At 38.5% G+C, this 15,979-nt stretch overlaps 1 protein-coding gene and 1 long non-coding RNA gene across 2 annotated transcripts; both read right to left on the bottom strand.

Moving 5' to 3' along the window:
* Window positions 1-5,203: 5,203 nt before the first annotated feature.
* On the bottom strand, window positions 5,204-8,186 carry LOC145054142 (uncharacterized). The gene is made up of 2 exons (XR_013684705.1): window positions 6,621-8,186; window positions 5,204-6,424 (listed from the first exon to the last, which is right to left on the bottom strand). It is a non-coding gene; the product is annotated as an uncharacterized LOC145054142 (long non-coding RNA).
* Window positions 8,187-11,010: 2,824 nt separating this feature from the next.
* LOC145054141 (proline-rich receptor-like protein kinase PERK1) lies at window positions 11,011-13,794 on the bottom strand. The gene is made up of 9 exons (XM_079002285.1): window positions 13,755-13,794; window positions 13,347-13,644; window positions 12,824-13,240; window positions 12,643-12,729; window positions 12,276-12,346; window positions 12,108-12,184; window positions 11,888-12,029; window positions 11,624-11,785; window positions 11,011-11,509 (listed from the first exon to the last, which is right to left on the bottom strand). The coding sequence occupies exons 2-9, from the start codon at window positions 13,585-13,587 to the stop codon at window positions 11,453-11,455; spliced, it is 1,254 nt and encodes a 417-aa protein (XP_078858411.1). The 5' UTR covers window positions 13,588-13,644; window positions 13,755-13,794; the 3' UTR covers window positions 11,011-11,452.
* Window positions 13,795-15,979: the final 2,185 nt, after the last annotated feature.

Genomic DNA, 15,979 nt, shown 5'->3' with positions numbered 1-15,979 from the left:
TATCCATATTGGGAATTGAATATTGAAAATCTATGACTAGATTAGAAACTTTTATGCAAAAGGATGTTCAAAGGAATGTTCTTTGAGTGAGAGACATTATATCTAAGGAATTGTATTGTAACAATCTCCGATAGAAGACTTTGTAATATCATTGGCAATAGTCTTTGTGACTTTGGTGCAGTGACATTATGAAAGGATCATTGCATAAAATGTTAGAATCTAACATATTCTATAAGTAGCAAGAATTTGATATTCTCACACTTATGAAAAAAGATTTGGAGTTGTGAAATGAGAATGATTGGAAATGTGTTCAATTTGATCTATTTCACAAAAGTAAGAACCATAGGTAAACATTGTGTGCATGCTAAGAGCATGGGACAAGTGTAATAATTCAAGTAAGAAGTTGATTACCCGAAACGACAAATAATGAGTAATCGATATGGTGATAAATAAAAGGAGTTTTATTTATACTCAAAGGTTTGAGGCCATATGAGATTAGTATTATTCTTGTGTTTCACATTTGCATGTTTTGACTTCGAGAATAATTGAATTTATTAAGAATAATCGAATTATTCGAACGGCCCACAGTCGTTCATATGTTGGAAGTAGATATGAATGAAGACTGTCGTGAATTGGTGTGTGGATTGTCTAAAGAGCATTAGACATAAGCAAATGTCTGCTGCAACGTTCATGAGTGCTTATGAATATGATTTGAGCATTGGATTAAACCCACGCTCACTTGGATCACTCCATGAATTGTATCACGAGTGATTGGTGAGATGATAACATCTTATATTCTTGAAACCGAGATGTGTGAGTTGTATCTTGCGAATCGGTTGCACATTGATAATATGTAAACGCACTAGTAACTTGGTGTTATAAAACATATTGTTGTGTGTAATTCGGTGAGTGAGTGCAAGCAAGCATTGTATCAAAGTTTATCCGTTCCTTTTATCCAAAGTAGGATAAAAGCGATATCTTTGGGCCCCTCGATGATTTTGTGATGACAAACGTAAATGCTCGGCTAGGCTAGGGATAATTTGATTTGTTCAATTAGTCAGTCGTCATAAATCGGGAATCGAGATATAGTACAAAGAGAATGATTTGAAATCATATCTCATATGATATCTAGAATGGTGGAATATATGATCCCTTATCTAAGGACACGCGTATCTGATATGATCAGAGTTGACAGCGGCTTTGGAAAGCTACGATTGCAGATCGGGATCTGAAGTCATATGTAGAATAGTTATTAGACTTATCCAAGTGGGAGACTGTTGGATTAGTGTCTAAGTCCATAACTATTTTGGTATGTACTTGACCCGATGGTGCATGGTCCTTTTGGGTTGCCTTCACCAAAGCAACTTGATAGGATGAATTATAGAGAGAAAAGGATTAAATATGATTTATTAATATATTATGAGAATAATATATTAAAGGAGAAATCATATTGTTTAATTAATATTAGTCAATAATTAATCTGTAATTAGTTTTGTGACTAAAAGAGATTAATTAAACTTAAGGGACTGGAATTGTAATTATAAGATAATTGAAATTTGGGCTATGGATTGTCTTAAATTAAGGAGTGGACGAATTCTATGGGGAAACCCATAAGGAAATCATCCAAGGCCTTAATTAAAGGAGTCCATGGGTTGCTTAGGGTTTAAGCATCCAAATTAGGGTTTCCTTGTTAGATAACCCTAATAGCCTCACTATATATAGATCCCTTTTGGACCAAAAAAGTGGCTAAGACTTGTTCTAGGGTTTCACACGATTTTTGGGCAGCCTACATCCTCTCTCCTCTTCATCCTCTTGCTTATGGTGTTTGTGAACCATTAGAGGAGTGACATTTGTGACTCTAAGCTTTCTAAAGTCATTACAAGGAGATTTGGGATTGTTATTGCTACATAACAATCAAGGTAATATCTTAAACCCATTCTTATGTTAATATGATTACTTGTATGCTAGAATTAGGGTTTATAGTCTTGGATAACTTGCATGTACAATAGAGAAACCTAGATCCAAGCATTAGGGTTTGTATGAGCACATAGGATGTTCTTATGACCAAAACCCATCAGAATCTAGACTAATAATTAGTCGCAATAAAGATTAGACTAAAATTTAGCAATAATAATGCTAGGTTTCGTCGAAGGAAAATAGAATCGTTAGAAGCGAAGCGCTGCCCGAGTTTGGAATCATCGCTTTAACGAGTGAGTGTATAGTCCCTTTCATGAACATGATTTTAATACAAGTATTGATTGAAGTATTAAATATATGTTTATGTGCGAGTTATTTGATGTTGTCTGAAATACATGTTAAAGAGCATACATGATTATATATGATGATTTAGGATAAAGAGTAAGCCTAAATTTATTATGGGGAATATTGGGTAGTATCTTCTTATGAGTACGAGTGAGTTATAAACAGAGAATAGAACTTTAAATTATGTCATTGATCCGGGAGCATGGATTAGACACAGTCATTGTTCCTAGTCCGAGAGTATGGATTAGACATAGTCAATTTTCATTAATCCGGGAGTATGGATTAAGATATAGTCAAATGTCATTAATCTGGGAGTATGGATTAAGACATAGTCAGTTGTCGTTGGTCTGGGAGTGTGGACAAGACATAGTTATCCATCATTAATCCGGGAGTATGGATTTATACGTAGACACTTGTCTCTAATCCGAGAGTATGGAATGGGCACAATTATTGATTCGAGAACATGGATTAGATCTGGAAGTAAGAGGTAAAATTTAAGGTCCGAGAGTATGATAGTCTCGTTGTGAGGATTGACGGGGTGGGGTAAGTGTTGATTATAAATATGGGGAAATTGCATATTTTGTGAGTTTTAAATAATATATATGATATAAAATTGTGGGATTAAAATCCCTGACTCACCAGGTTTCCTAACCTGACCCACTCAAGCTTATTTGTATCACAGGTGTCGATATGAAGTTACATTATACTGAGAGATTAAAGAGATGTAGATCACTAGTGTAAATAAATGTAAGTTATGTTTATGCTTATGTTTCTGTATTGACGATGACATCCAAAATGTTTTAAAATGAATAAAATACATTTCTTAGGGATTGATTTGATAATGTATTTATCATGTTTTTCTGGGAACAAATCATCAACAGTTTTATTAAAAGAGGTACTCTGATTTTTATAAAGCATAAACAAAATTGGTCTTTTCTGGCCGTGAAAATGGGGATGTCACATGTACCCATACGTACACAGGGCGTATGTGATTCAAAGGAAAACCCTAATTTTAGGGTTGACACCTTATTTGAGCTCATTAAGTCCTTCAAACCCCTCACCTTATACGCCATCATTGCCTTTTTGAGCTAATATCGAAACCCTAGCCATCTTGAGAGTGTTATTGAGCTTATTAAGAGTTTTTGGGTGTTCTTTTTTTTTTTTTTTTTTTTATCTTGAAGAAGAAGGAACTTGTTGGTGGAGAATTGTTGGAGTTGGAGCTTCAAGATCCAAGGCTATCTTCTTTATTGCAAGCTTTTGGAGGTAAAAAGCTCTTACCTTGATGGTTCCTTGCTTGGATCTCTTTTTGTTCGTAGATTTAGAAGTTTTGGTCCCATAACTTTGGTCTTATGGAGTATGGACTACTCCATACCATTTGAGATATCCTTTTGAACACTTAGGAGTGAATGGAGTCATAAAAATCAGATCTTGAAGGTTAGAACTCAATCATACATGAGTTGGTGACCACTTAAGGGAGATAGAAGGCTAAATCCATGGTTTGAGTCCCGTTAAGGCTAAATCCATGGTTTGAGTCCCGTTAAGACATGTAAAAGCATAAAGTTTGCAACTTTATGGCTTAATACGCTTTAATGAGCTTAGATTTGAAGTGGGACGTTAGGTCTTAACGAATTAAGACATCACAAGCAACATATGACCAACTAGGGCGTACATAGGTGTACGTTGTGCGTACGCACCTGAAGTCTTGATTCTGCTGAGCACCCGAGTATGTCGGGCATACTGATGGTACGCTTAGCATACTCACCAGAGGGGCATTTGGGGCTTTTAATTCGGGCCACCTTGGGCTTATGAATTTGGACCCTTGTTGGGCCGCACGCTTTTCTGTGACGGGCCTATCCCATTTTAGTCATGTAATATCTTTTGGGCCTTGGTGATAATTGTATTTGGTCCTTGGTGGGTTAGGCTAAATAAGACAAGGATTAAGCAACCTTTTACCTTTAGATTCAGGATGTAGGGTTTGGACTCTCGGGTTTGGTTATTGACCTAATTTTTAATTAGGGTTTTATTACTTGTGATTTAGTGAAAGGATTTCACGAGTCAACAGCTCAAGTGTGATTTGATATCTTCAGTCTGACGTGAGTTTACTTCACTATATCCGTGGGTTGAATGCACCAATGTCGGACCACTAAATTATGTTTGTAGGATGATGATTGTCTTCATGACAATTACTTGTTATGCATGTATATGATTGATGTCTCTATGACTCTTACTATTATGATTATATGTGTTAGCTGTAGGGGGTGAAATAGACCCGATATCGGTTGAAAGAAACCGAAAGGGGTTGAACTATACCCAATAACGGTTGAAAGAAACTGAAGGGGTTGAAATAGACCCAGTACCGGTTGAAAGAGACTGAAGGGGTTGAAATACAACCGATATTGCTTTTACTGTTATGTATGTATCGTGTGGGGTATTTTGGGGGCTCACTAATCTTTGTGCTACGGTTTTCAATTTATGTTTCAGGTACTTCCAGCTCAAAAAGGAAGGGTCTGGCTTGATCACACTGCATCTGTCCATATTTTTCGCATTTATTTGATTTTGGGATTTGTACTCTAATATTATTTTCATTATGATACTCTTTTGGCTGACTTGTACTCTGATATTATTTTCTAGAAATTATGGTTCAGTACAATTTTTAACATCGATGTGGTTTACTACATCATGACTAAATAATACGAATGCCTCGAACTATAACTTTGGCAATTGCAAAAACCTCATCTCAAATTGAAAAGTTTGGGGTAAAAGAGTCAATATCACGATTGCATATCAATTATGAAGGCAACCAGAACTTCCTGACTGGTATCAAAACTCACCAAGAACATATGTCTGATCAACATATGTTCAGTCTAAGTCATAAGTTCATAACTTATAAATTAGAGGGTGAGACCACAAGGATAAGATATAAGTCCTCATAATCAAAACATTATCCCAAATGTAACAACTAGATAATATGAAAAAAGTGTAGCGGATTAAGTAAAATCTTTAAGTCATCCTAGCTTAGACAACACGGGGATACAAGTATCCACATGACATTACACAAATAAAAGGAAAAAATGCATGAATATTGACATGTTAAACATTGCCAGAAGCACCATCACGATTCAAAGAGGGATCCAAAGCACCCGATTTCAATTTAAAAACACTCACATCTACGACATATCCTTCTAAAAGCTTGAACAAGGAGTACTTGTAGGACACCATGCTTGCAAACCGATCCAACACTTGATGTTGGGTGTTAGGATAAGAATAAAGGACATTCTTACCCTCTAAAGCATCGACATATGTTTCATTCATCTCCACACATGCCTGATGAAGGTCGAACTGAATAGCTATTGTTTGCACTGCAACATTGACATCCCTGAAATCCGCATAGTTAAGTAAATCATGGACGAAAGAGGGAATGCCTTCCTGTACCAACCACCAAAGCTCAGAGGCTCTGACTTCGGCTGCTAAGGTAAAACAAGATTCATTTTGAAGAAAGGAGGTTTGGTCTTGATTCAACCGAAGAGTTTGAGCATCCCTGTCAACAAGAAGTCCCTTCTGGACAACAAGTTCTTCCTCTAGCATCTTACTACATATATCCTTGTCAGAATAGGAGATCTCAAGCTCAAAGACCTTCTCAGTAAATCGAAGCTTTAGGGACTCGAACTGATGGGTCTTTTCCTCCAACTCTTTGGTGAGGGTCAAGCGACAACTAATGGCATCATCTGCTTTAATACGAAGATCTTCATTTAAGTTCTTCATCTCATTTTGGAAATGAATACTTTTACTCAGGCCGCCTACAATAAGGGTATTCCTTTCAGAAAGCCCCTTCACCTTTTCTCGGAGTTCTTGTGATTCATGTTCAGTTCATTCATGAATCTTCCCAAGCTCTTTTAGTTTCTATAGGCACTCCTCAAACTTAACATGATTTTGGGCAAGAAGCTCAGTTCGAGCCTTGGTACGAGTAGATACCTCATTGATGAGATGCATACCTTCAATTAGATGGGAACAAGCTTTGTCAAGGGTTTCTTCATCGAAGTACTCGTCAATTCAATGCTTCTATGAATGGAAGTGGTAGTAAAAAGACGTTGAAACTGAGGAAGTGAAACTGCAAGCTTGACCAATGTAGGAATCGAAGCCTCCTTACCAGAACATGGGATCACTACAATAGATAAATAGAGGATAAAAAGGAGTAGGTTCTAATAAGTCAGCTCTCAAGTATATATATATATATATATATATATATATATATATATATATATATATATATATATATATATATATATATATATATATATATAAAGAAAAAGGGAAAGAATAAATACACAACTTATAAGCAGAAAGAAAAAGCTACTTACGTTTTATGCCAGACGTAGGGGGATTCAGATCGGAAGGAGGCTCAACAAAGGAAGTATCTATACACATCGATGAAACCCAAGAATATCAGACTCCAAGCTTAAGGGATTCACATTTACAACAATGGCTTCTGCGTTAGTGGCTTAAAAATGACCAAGCCCAACCCCAAACAACTTCTGGCGAAAAATAGCAGCAACAGACAAAATAGAGGTGACTGAACCTCGTGACAGAGGCTGGGATACCTCGGTAACAACCAGAGCTTCGGACTCAACAAATGTAGGGGGACATGGGTGCCAGATCCTATAGACTCCTGCAACTTCGGCTCATGAGTTCGAGCAGACCTATTTTGTTTAAGAGGGGAGGTGGTGATTGACAAGTTAGGATGGTTCATTACGCCCTCCAAGGAAACCACCTTTTCTGAACTGGTTTTCCTTTTTAAGGATAAACCTTTCACAACAGCCCTCGTAGAGGAAGACGGAGGTTTCCTACTGCCTGACTCCATTTTCACATTTTTCTTGATAAGAGAGGAGATGGGTGGTATCAAAGTTTCTGAATATGGGGGATTCATGGTGGAATGCATGTTAGATTCTGAAGGAGAAGGGGAGTTTGGTATAACAACTTCCTCGGTGACTAAAGATGAGTTTGCTAACCATTTCTTATGCAAACGGTCTAGCATATTTACTTCTCGATTGATCACAGTTTCAACCGGTTTCTTACCCAATTTGTTCCAAATAGGACTTAAGCCAACCATGCCTAGGGTTACCTCATCTGGATCCGCCCACTTAACATAGTTTTGAGCCAAACGGTCAACGATTTATTGCTCCTCAGCGGATAGGTCGGGCAGAGCATCAGAACCCCTGTTAGTAGTAGCACCATATACCATGGGGCCTAAGAAAGCAGAAACATCAACAAAAAAGAATTCCTCTTTCCACCATTTGACAGAAGTAGGAAGCCCATCAGAGAGTTCTACCAAGCCACGACAAAGAGAAAAGGAGACCCAATCACCATTAAACAGAGTAATATATAAATGACGGAACAAAGTTATAGAATGAGGAATAATTAGGGCAGAGCATAAGAGCATGAAACATATCACCTTGTGAAACCCGTTTGGAGAATTTGAGTGATGTGCAGTTGGTAATAGTCGAGAACCGCTTCCAGGAAATCAGAAGCAGGGAAACGAATCCCTTACTTGAAATGAACCCTGTACACTCCAACAAAACCAACCGGTGTGTCAACAACTGTTATCCGGGATCTGGAAGGCGAGGACGAAATTGGAGATCGATGTGGAATTTCTTCAGGAGGGCAACCAAACTCTTAATGGAAAGTTTGGACTTCACGGTCTCAATGTTGGAGATATCTTTGTTAGCCATGACAGAAAAGAAAATAAGACAAAAGGGATTTGGGAGAAGTTCGAATGGAAGAGAACGAAAGGAATCAAAGAAGTATTTATAAGACGGAAGCATAATAGCAATAGGGGAAAAAAACGACAGTTGTGTACTGTACACCCCTTAAATAGAAAAGAAACGAAAAGATAATTATAAGCAATGATGGCCTTAAGGAGTCGTCAAACCGTCTCATCAGAATTCAATTCAGGTGCCTCACCCTTATCTATTTATAACGGTCATAATCGAAAACTTCGTTAGTTTGAATTACTACTTATAACGGCAAGTAATAATCCAAACCAGGGGGACTTAATAGGGTATAAGGTTAATCCCCATCCCTATACCCTCAGAATGACCGAAGTGATGAACCTCGCATAACCCCCGAATTGTGTGTAAACCCCGAACCACACTTGATACCCAACTGGACCTAAAGTATCGAACTTAGGTGAAGAAGTGACAAAAAGCAAGGTGATGTCGCTATAGTGCACAAAGTACATATGAACTTAAAGAAACATGAACAACTGTATAACAGTTTCCTAGTGTTTCTCTTCGTACCTTCGAGCATACGACCATAAATGCGACAAGACATTGGATCGGTTCAGTAGGAAGGAGGGTCAGAATGTTCTACTCCAGTTATAAATAGGTGATCCGACTCATTCCTGCGAGGTACACTAATAACCATTCACTCATTTCGATTAAGAACATATTTTGATCAAGGTCTCTACTAACTTAATCATCGGAGCGTTGTCCCGGGACTCACCCTGGACAACCAGCTCACAAATTTGTGATTGTTTGTAAGTAATTCATCATTAGACGAAGTTACTCAGCTTTACTAATATAGAGGTCGCAACCGGGGGCACATCAACTCACAATTTGAATGTCGGGAAGTCATGTTTTTTTAATCTCAAAGTAGGTTATTCGGTGAAAATTATGAAAAAATCCATAGCTTTCACATACGATACAAACTTCATGACGATCATCATATCATTTCAGTTCTCCCAACAAAGATGATCTACAATAATCTAAAAGAAATTTTAATTTTACATATAAGCTTTGATGATATATGGTCCATTAGCATGGTCTAGACAACTCTGGCCAACCTTGCTGGAGCTCGGCTCGATTCGAGCTTTATTGTACTGAGCTCGGCTCGAGCTCGTAAAGAATTATACAAGCTCGGCTTGGGCTCGGGCTCGACTCATTTTTTATCTAACGTGTCTAAATAAGCTTAAACTCGGCTCGAGCTCGTTAAGAAGCTCGTTTGCTAATACCGTAAATCCATTATTCCCATGATATGTTTTTATTTTAATATAATAAAATATTAATAAATTATACTATATAAAGGCTTGTTTAGGCTCGCGAGCCTAATTGAGCTTAATGACATAGGCTCGAGCTCGAGCTCGTTTAATAAGCGAGCTTAATATTAAGCTCGAGCTCGGCTCGAGCTCGTTTAAAATCGATTTCGAGTCTAGCTTTTAACGATTCGATCTCGAGTAGCTCGCGAGTAGCTTGGCTCGTTTGCACCCCTATCAGATGCGACCCGCTGCCATCAGCCACCATACACCATTACCAACACCAAGATGGTTCTCTCCAGCTAAGGAAGACCATCTCAGATCTATCAGCTGATCTAACTTGATCGTCGAAGTCTGCTTCTGAGGCATAGACCCTAGGGCGGCTCTAACGGCCTTGTCTGTTGTGACCTCACAGATTCTCTCTGGCGTAGAAGCACACTCTCAAAGCAGATGGTCAGAGGCCATATCACATCATTCATAACAATCATCATATCATTTGGGTTCTTATAATCACAACGTCGATGATGATATATGGTCCACTAGCATAGCCTAGACTGCTCCAGCGCGCCAGCCTGGCCTGCCGCGCTCCTGCCAGCCCTGCCTGGTGCTCCCTTACCAACCTTGGCGGGGACTCCCTTGCCAGCCTCGTTGGGGACTCTCCTGTTGGTTTATATGACTTAGTCCAGTCCGATGTCATTGGCTGCGTACCAATAATACCAGACTGGGGGGGCTTAATGATATATGGTCCATTAGCATGGCCTAGACTGCTCTAGCGTGTCAGCCTGTCCTGGCGTGCTCCTACCAGCCCTGCCTGGCGTTCCCTCGCCAGCCTTGCTGGGGACTCTCTCGCCGGCCCGGCTTGGCGCTCCCTTGCCAGCCTTGCTGGGGACTCTCCCGCCGGCCGGCCTGGCGCTCCCTTGCCAGTCTTTCCAGGTGCGAGCCCGCCAGCCTTGCCTGGGGCGCACCCGCCAGTCCCGACCGGCACGTCCGGGCGGCCTCACCCAGCTCCTTGCTAGTTGGGCCTGAATTGGGTTGGCCCAAGGCCTGACCTAATTCCCATTGACATAATTGTCCCCTATATAATGAATAGTACCTCCTCCATGGAGGGGATCTTCCCCTTGGCTCAGCCGCCGCCCTATACTCCGGCCGGGTTGCTCTGCCGCCACCCGCCGCCGTCAACCACCATACACCACCAGCACCAAGATGGTTCTCTCCAGCCATGGAGGACCATCTCAGATCTATCAGTTGATCTAACTTGATCGTCGGAGTCCACTCCCGGGGCACAGGGACCCCTGGGGCGGCTCTAATGCATCTCTCTGATTGTGACTACCAAATCTCCGCCGCAGCAGAAGACCAGGAGAGCTGCTGGAGGTCCATGTCGCATCAGGCGACATACAAAAATCTGAAAAAAAAAAAAAACTTTTTTGCAGTTGCCTAAACTTTCTCCGTTGACCTGTCAACCAGATTTTCGCAGATAGTCGACCGCAAAAGTGTGGACTATTTGGGTTATTTTTTCATGTTTTGGCGAATTTTATGGTATTTTTTTTAAATGACTATGGTTATTTTAAATAAAAAAACACTTAGACTTTGAACTTACGGATCAATTAGTTTTAGAAATTCAAGCTACATCCACTCAAACATATTCCGTCTGTTTTTCTAAGTTCGAACTTGAGATCGGTACTCTCAGGAGTTGTATGTGTTCGGCATAGATATCCACAATATTATGCAGAAACTTTTAGTTATAAATTACATAGCAAATGTCAACAATAACCCAACCAAAACCAGACGCCTTCCCACGTCTTGATAAAATGCCTAAACCAAACTTTATGCTAATTATGCTAATTCTCACAACAAGCATCATACACCGAGACATCTATCATGCAAGGTCGATCTATTGCTATCACTTTTGCATCTAGCCATTTTACTTTTTCTTTTTGGTTCCTTTACCCTTCTTTCTTCCTGCATTCCCTTCCGTTTAATGATTCAAGGGTTTCTGTCTTTTGGGCGAGTATCGGGAAATTCGCCGGACATACCAAATTCCCCTCTAGATAATTCTTGGCTCGACACACTTCCCGAGTTGTATCTTGTATCACCCCCTGTTTTCGCTTTCATATCATAAGCACTGCTTCCCCCCTTTCGACCCATGTCTAGGCCTGCTCGTTTTTAACCACTTTCGTTCAATTCATCCAATGACATCTCGCCTTGTAAGACACGCACAATCTGTCATGTATACACATACCATTCGACTGAAATTTGCAGGTTGCTTATACTGATAGTGATAGTTATCTGACTATAGGGTCATTCATGCCTATTGCATAATACATATATATATACCTGGCTCATTTTAGGGCGTTTCTTTGCTGCATGTCTAAGGCAAACAGCTGCACATGCTACCATTCGATGCATCTCGTCCCTGTTATAGTTACCCCTCAAAAGTGGATCGACCATCTCTTCATAACTTCCCCCTTCTGACGCTTGTATCAGGGTAGGCCCAGCCTGCAACACACGATGAATCATAAGTAACAAGAATATGATAATTGTTACATGTGAAATGTATGCATATAGAAGAAACTATTTGTAAATTGTAAGAAGTTTTACCCAATCGATCAAGCTATCTTCATCACTATCTGGTTCCACAGGTCTTCTTCCAGTAATCAGTTCCAAGAGCACAACTCCATAGGAAAAGACATCCGACTTCTCTGTGAACTTACCCATGGATGCATATTCAGGTGCTAGGTACCTTCACATTTATTAGTCTTTTAGTATTAGTTAATGAAGTTACTTTTATGGTAAATCTTGTTTGATAATTGTTATGTACCCGAATGTGCCCATGATGCGTGTTGAGACATGAGTGTTATCATCAGATGAAAGCTTTGCCAAACCGAAATCTGCCACCTGATTAGTTTAAGTAGTATTTAATTTAGCAACTCTATTACATAATTACCCTCTATTGTAGCTTGAATGGATATGATAGAACTATAAGTACCTTGGCCTCGTACTGGCTATCAATTAATATATTTGCGGCCTTAATGTCTCTATGGATAATTCGTGGATTGCCTACATGCCATGAAAGTTAGACAACAATTGTTGAAGTTGCTTTTGTTACATCGGACAATACTAGACTGGACTTGACCAACTTTCTAATGCTATTTTCAATAAAAGGGGCATTTACGTCTTTTGCACATACGAGATATCGAGAGAGAGCCCCTGTCCCACCTTTTTTAGTAGGACAAGAAATTTGCAATTTTGTCTCATTGACATCAGTCTTAATATCAGTCCAATGCACGCCAGACACAATACAAGACTGTCGTGTTCTGTCATTGTCATGTATGGTGTTTATGGAGAGTCCTTACAATCTTCGTGAAGGTAAGCGGAGCCTTTGGCTGCTCCCAAAGCAATCTTTAATCTTGTTGAACAGTCAATAACCGAGCGACCTTTGTCTAAAAGATAAAACCATGAATGTTAGACGTTAACCACAATGGCAAAACGGTAAATAAGAAAGAAATCACAGCCCATTTTGGGTTTATCACATACCGTGAAGATGGTATTCAAGAGTGCGATTAGGTATAAACTCATAAACCAACAACCGTTTTTTCCCAGATACACAATATCCAACAAGAGATACAAGATGGGGATGATGCACATGACTTATAATATCAACCTCCGCTTGAAATTCACGTTCACCTTGACCACTATTAGCCTTAAGGCTCTTCACAGCAATCTCCTTTCCATTAGGTAACACCCCTTTGTAAACATACCCAAATCCACCTTCCCCCAAAAGCAAAGACCTATCAAACCCGTGTGTTGCTGTCGCCATGTCATCATATGTGAAACTACTCATACCTAATCCCATGGCTGGTGGTGGTTGCTTAAACTCTGAACCACTTGAAGGTGGTGGTGGCATCTTTAGTGGAATGTCACTCGACTTTTGTTTATAATAATCGCCATTATCTACATCAAACCACAAAATTAGCATATATGAATTATATAACCAATATTAACCATGGTTAAATGTTAATGATAATGTTTTCAGATAAATTTAATAGTTAATATATACTTGTGTTTTTGTGTGTTCGTTTCTTTCTACGACAACAACAGCAACAACAACTTGCAGCCCCTGCAATGGCTCCTACTAAGATGGCTTCATCTTCATTACTCCCTAATGATTTTCCAATACTTGTTTCGTGTAAGAATGGGAGCATTTTATGTAAAAGTGAAAATTTTGATTTATGATCATGTTTTTTGTTTTTGTTGGCGGATGGGGATTTCTTGTCTTGCTTGGATGGCGTCGAGGACATTTTGGTAATTTACTATGAATGGTTGGGTAACCCCCACCGCTCCTCCAGAATTTATATCTGAAAATCATGAAGATAAGGTTAGAAGACATATGAGTATGAATGATCATAACATGAAATTTCAACAAATATGTGTTTGATAGTTTGGGTAAAGATTTTAGAGAAGGTACCTGTAGGAGAAGGGGAGGGTAAATTTGGAAAGAAAGCGGACGGTGTATGAATTAAAAATAACAAAGAAATTAGAGGGTACCCTCGTACAACTCCTAATTTTGAGGAACCTTTGAATTATGGATCTTATTTTTAGGCATGAAGATTACTATTATAATTGGTTTTGTCTATGGTTGTCAATTTCTTTTTTGACTTTTTACTTGACCTACAATTTTTTTGACTCATAATGCAACAAATAAGTTTTTTTGGTTGCACGGAATAATGTTCATGATATAAAGAATTGATTTGGTTTGTAAAAAAAATGGATAGAATTTGAGAAATCGAATATATTTACCCACTTCAATAAAAAAAGAAAGGTATAAGTTTATCAAATAGCAACATATCTTTGGTTTCGTACCGCTTACATTGTTGTTTTTTTTACAAGCATAGTCACTGTACTTTTAAAAAAGATGTTCCATTTAGGTCATTTTGTAACGTGTTATTTCCATTGCTTAATATAACATCGTAATACATCTTGAATCTTGATACGTGATATGCACCAATATTACAACATCCCCAAAGCACCATAAATGTTAGTCAATCCATTAGCACAATCACATGGGTTGGTTGGAACTACCATGAGAGGTAGGTCTACTAAAATCACAATAGAATATGGAAACCCAACTTTAAAATTGTGCTTCTAATTCTCAATTTTAAAAGATAATAATGAAGTCACTAATGAAACAAAATGCTATTAATAATGATGGATCCATGTAAGGTAGGATAATACTTTGTTGAGAATGAGGTTGAGTTAAAACACTAACAAAGTTTTAGAGACATCTAAGCAATAAAGATGTAGTAAAACTTTACCTATATGATATATAGTGTCTCAAATAAAGATTAGTGGTTTATATTGTAAAAGATCATGAAAAGGTTTTATAGTGTATGGCTATATTCACGCTCAGTGAGATCACAAAGATGACCGGTGATGTGTGCGGGTAAACGGGAGATGCCACAAAATTCTTGGGTTAAATCTATAAGATACCATTGAATCGTCTCTTATTGACTGTCCACATTAAACGAGAGTTTAATCTTCGTGACATTAAATTCTACGAGTGAAAGAAAACTTGTCAACTTGGTGGGTGACTGTTGGAAAGAGAGGGTTAAATTGCAAGTTGACAAATTTTCCTTTGTCCCACGAACATGGGTGAGAGAACTACAGAAGAGTCTGTAAGGTTTTTCTCATCTTTAACTCTCAGAGGCTTTAATGGAAATTAAGGGATGGGCCAAGCTCATATTTACGCCTAGTTAGACTGATGACGCGAGGTTCGCAAAATGCTGCAATTTAGGTGTACTTTGCATGATACATGTCACATCATAGGGAGCTGAGTCAGAGTGATCTCCAGGTAGATTTTAACTTTTTGCATCCTATTTTAATTCGTCTAACAACAAAACATTATTCTTCTACATTTCTTGCAATCTGAATCGGTTGTAGAGGATCGATATAACTTCTTGATTTAACTTATATGACCTGATTGTGAAGGATTGATATGAGTTTTTGATGAAACTTAGTAATTAAGTAATAATAATTTCTCTAGGTTTATTTTTGTATCATATTTTAATTTTAATTCGTCTGACAACAGAAAATTATTATTCCACATATATTATATTATAATCATGGGGCTGTTGGGGGGGGGGGGGGGGAAGAAGTAGACAAGTGTAAATGACCTAATTTTTTTTGTTATATATATATATATATATATATATATATATATATATATATATATATATAAGAGAGAGAGAGAGAGAGAGAGAGAGAGAAAGATAAGTTCAATTGATAAAATTAAATAGATTGAGAATTGGGGAATCATTCTCAGCTTATTTTTTCCGCAAAACACTTTGGCATACCAGGCCGACGGAGGATGAGTGATATTCATATATAAATATAAATATAAGTGTACCACCTCCCCTCCGCTACGAACCACCACCACCGTTGTGACCTCCGCCACTACCACCACCTCCATAACCAACCACCAACAACAATCGTTATCCCCGCCACCACCCACCGTTGCCATATTCATATATGAATAATAACTTCCGCTATACTTATTCACATATAAATATACGTATTCATATATGAATACATTTGTTCATATGTATTCATAAATGATTATGATCAGTTTCGTCGACTCGGTACGCTGGAACGCTTAAACGACAGATTCAAAATGAGTGACCCAGATTCATTCGC

The sequence above is a fragment of the Lactuca serriola genome, chromosome 5, assembly GCF_051521515.1.
Source record: "Lactuca serriola cultivar US96UC23 chromosome 5, Lser_US96UC23_V15, whole genome shotgun sequence".
NCBI lineage: Eukaryota > Viridiplantae > Streptophyta > Magnoliopsida > Asterales > Asteraceae > Lactuca > Lactuca serriola.
The sequence above is the reverse complement of the archived record's forward strand: the minus strand, read 5'-3'. Positions and strand labels throughout refer to the sequence as shown.

Coding starts and splice junctions, on each gene's coding strand:
- LOC145054141 (XM_079002285.1), bottom strand. CDS start 13,587: ATGTCCTCGACGCCATCCAAGCAAGACAAGAAATCCCCATCCGCCAAC. Junction 13,241..13,346: donor ACGAACACACAAAAACACAA/GTATATATTAAC, acceptor GGTTTGATGTAG/ATAATGGCGATTATTATAAA. Junction 12,030..12,107: donor CGCATCATGGGCACATTCGG/GTACATAACAAT, acceptor ATAAATGTGAAG/GTACCTAGCACCTGAATATG.